Raw genomic sequence first — 3372 nt, forward strand, 5'->3', positions numbered from 1 at the left:
TAGTTTCGTTTTTCCTAACTGCTATTGCTTTAGTGTGTTCCTACCACACTTCTACCTCTTTCTGGCTTTTATCTACCATAACTCTACCATCACTCTACATATTTCTACCAGTGGATTACATATTTCTACCAGTGGATTTGCCTATCTAATTTCCCTACATATATTTTCAATAGACTTCTGCATCCTTCCTAACAATACAAAACTGAATAGGCTCTTAGATAGAGACTGTGCCTGAAGATTTTATGGTTTTCTTAACTGTAATCCTATGTAATGAGTTTTTCTTTTATTCTCTTTCAGTTCCAAAGCATACAATGGCTGCATTACCACCTCGCAAAAATCCTACACCAACCAAAATATCAAGACAGCATTTGTCTCCTCTTCAGATACTTCTACAGATGGGGTTTCCTAAGCATAGAGCGTAAGTGAATTGTTTTGGTATATTCTCATGATCATTGTGAGTAAGGTCACTTAATTTTAACACATCAGTCTGCCACAAATATGACTATGGTCTGCATTTTTTTTTTATTGTAATGATTGTAGGTTACATAGCTTTGATTTTATTGAGCTTAGTATTTGAACAACTTCAAATTTTTCTTCAAAATGACTTAAAGTTGTTTATGTGCTTTTCCACAAACACAAATCCTCAAATTTTACGTAAAATCATGGGATTAATTTTGTTTTAATGGCTAGAACAGGGAAGTGTAAAGCATTTGTGTTATCCAGGGAGTGTAACTCAAAAGGTGGTTAGACTCATTCTCATTAGGACCTGTAATAGGGACAGAAGAGGTGGCACCTTCTTCAGTTCAGGCTTTAAATTAAGTACCTTTTATATCATCGCCTTAGTCATCTCTCATTTCATTATAACATCCTTCTAAATATACACTCTTGGGATTATTCATTGCTAAACCTTAGATATTGGCTAAGTGCTGTAAATCATTTCTGCTTTTGCTCTGTGGTCATTTTTAAATAGAGTGATTCGTGGTAATAAGTTTCTGTTAGCTAATGTTAGTAGTTATGACTTGTGCAATTTAAGTTAACTGTTTCACTATGTGGTGATCCATTTCACTAACTCCCAGTAAGTTGAGCCCCATGTACGTAGAACAATGATTTATTTACATTAAGAAACAGAATTTTGACAATTTCAGATTTCTCATGCTATTCAGTCTTTTTGTGGTTGGGAGCATGACTGTGTTGATAGAATGGTGATTTTTTTCTCTCTCTGGATATTGTCATCATCCCCAATATTTCTGTTTCCCTCAAATGATGTGGTTTGAAATTTACTTGAATAAGATCAGCAAGATTTTTACTTGGCTTTTAGCAGTCATAGTTCTAAACACAATGTGTCCCCATACTATTGGTAAATCTACAATAATTTATTTTTATATATTCTTCAGAGAAAAAGCCCTGGCAGCAACAGGACACAGAGGAGTACAACTTGCTTCAGACTGGCTACTCGCACATGTTAATGATACGTGCCTAGACTTAGATACCCCACGAGAATATGTTGTTTACCTTTGTCCAACTGGTCACCTTCATGAACAAGTGGAAAATTTTTGGGTAGAGTCACTACAGAAGTGTGGGTGGAATGGGGCTCATAATCTTGTGCCACACATTACACTTTGCTCATTTTTCAAAGTAAGTACTGAATGGATTGTGCTTTTTAAACTGATTATAGTTGACTATAAATTTTACATGATGCAGTATTCTTGTTTATATTTTTACAGTATTTTCTCAATACTACTACGTATTCATTTTATCAAACCAAAAGACAATGCAGTCATATGCATAGTACCCTCTAGGCTGATGACATCTTTCCAGTTGAAGAACTTTGTACTACTTAGATTGCCTTCGGTCCAAGCACTGTAGTTATTCAGCTTTTTAAGGCAATGCTATGCTATTTGTTGCAAAGATTCAGTGTTGTCGTCCTTACTATGCAGCTTACTTATCTCATATTGAGTTCAGTCTTCTTCCTTTGATAAATGTAGGTGTGGTAATACAGATGCAAATGAAAGCTGTAGGCAATGTGAAAAAGCCACAAAATTATTTGTTTGAAGTCTCAAAAGTCAATACTGTACTGATCTGTTATCATGTTATGTCATGTTTTGTTCACTCGAAACAAAATCTGTTGCAAGTTTAATAAATTAGTGTTGTCTAATTTTTCTATAAGTAATACTGTAATACCTGAGAACATAACATCAGTTTAATGTATTGTAATGTTCTTTTCAGTCAAATGATGAAAACTGTGAGGTTCTGGTGTCTGCACTGAAAGAAGTTGTCCATAGTATCATGCCAGCATTACCTTCATCCCTAACACTTGATAATTACATCTCACCAAATTATGGGTCTTTTTCTCAATGACCAGCAAGCCAGGATATATTGAAGAAATTAAGCTTAGCTTTCACATATGTGAAGAGGTTGCACATTTATGTAAGTATTCTGTACAGAATGTGAACCAAGTTTTTAGGTACATTGTTTTGTAAATGCACCATTAATCATTGTAGTGTATAGTAACTCAGGAAAGTATCTTGATAGAGAACAGATTTTGATATTCAAATGTATGTATTTACTGCTTTAAAGAAATTTCTATTTTTCCAATTTTATTATTGTGTAGGCCTGAAATTTCTGTCTAAAGATGCTTTGTACCCAATCAAGATACGTTTATGGGTAATTACTACTTTCATGTTACCTAAATTATGTTTTATGTCAGACAGAATGTAATAGACCATTGCATTCATTGGCTTTTTGTCTTGATATTTGGAGTTTTATTTGTTTCAAAACAAGCAAGGCATCTTCTTCTGTCAAACTGCGAGACACGCCCTTGTCGACGCGAAAAGCAAGACAAGTTTCCTTCAATCTTCTGTAACTGTACTCCCTCAGTCACATTGAGATCTCTTCTCTCAGTCTAATGATTATCGTTTGCCTTTCTTGTTTAATGAAGTTGAGGCTGGTTGTTACGACAAAGTCGAAGTTATGGCAGCCTGCCTGCCATGGTGGTACGGAACGGGGAACACTCACGCTGAGTCAGCAACTGTAAGCAAAAAGAGCACCTGATGTGAAACGAACAGTAGTTCCTTGTTTGTGCGTCTGTGTGTGTGTGGTTTTGATCGCTTGATGCCTTTTCTATGTGGACTGTTGACGAGGCTCTGATTCTAACTTGGGATTAAATATTGCTGTAGTATTGGAATATTATAAAATAATTCTTAGGCAAACGGGTAACCCTTGGTCTATAATGATATGCTTCAATAAATCAGTTTTTTAACAGTTAACAGTAAAATAGCTGTGTATTTATGTTAACTAAACTTTTACAGCCTTTGTGACCTTTCAGTCATTTAAGTGTGCTAAAATCAGTGGATTTTTTACCCATCTTTTAAT

At 35.0% G+C, this 3372-nt stretch overlaps 1 protein-coding gene across 1 annotated transcript; it reads left to right on the forward strand.

Annotated features, from left to right (window-relative positions):
- The first annotated feature begins 273 nt into the window (after window positions 1–273).
- LOC135206552 (ecdysteroid-phosphate phosphatase-like) lies at window positions 274–2382 on the forward strand. The gene is made up of 3 exons (XM_064237902.1): window positions 274–418; window positions 1395–1635; window positions 2227–2382. Exons 1-3 carry the CDS (start codon window positions 312–314, stop codon window positions 2356–2358), a joined length of 480 nt encoding a protein of 159 aa, XP_064093972.1. The 5' UTR covers window positions 274–311; the 3' UTR covers window positions 2359–2382.
- Window positions 2383–3372: the final 990 nt, after the last annotated feature.

Source organism: Macrobrachium nipponense, chromosome 31 (genome assembly GCF_015104395.2).
Source record: "Macrobrachium nipponense isolate FS-2020 chromosome 31, ASM1510439v2, whole genome shotgun sequence".
In the NCBI taxonomy this organism is placed as follows: Eukaryota; Metazoa; Arthropoda; class Malacostraca; order Decapoda; family Palaemonidae; genus Macrobrachium; species Macrobrachium nipponense.

Coding starts and splice junctions, on each gene's coding strand:
- LOC135206552 (XM_064237902.1), top strand. CDS start 312: ATGGCTGCATTACCACCTCGCAAAAATCCTACACCAACCAAAATATCA. Junction 419..1,394: donor GGGTTTCCTAAGCATAGAGC/GTAAGTGAATTG, acceptor TATATTCTTCAG/AGAAAAAGCCCTGGCAGCAA. Junction 1,636..2,226: donor CACTTTGCTCATTTTTCAAA/GTAAGTACTGAA, acceptor TGTTCTTTTCAG/TCAAATGATGAAAACTGTGA.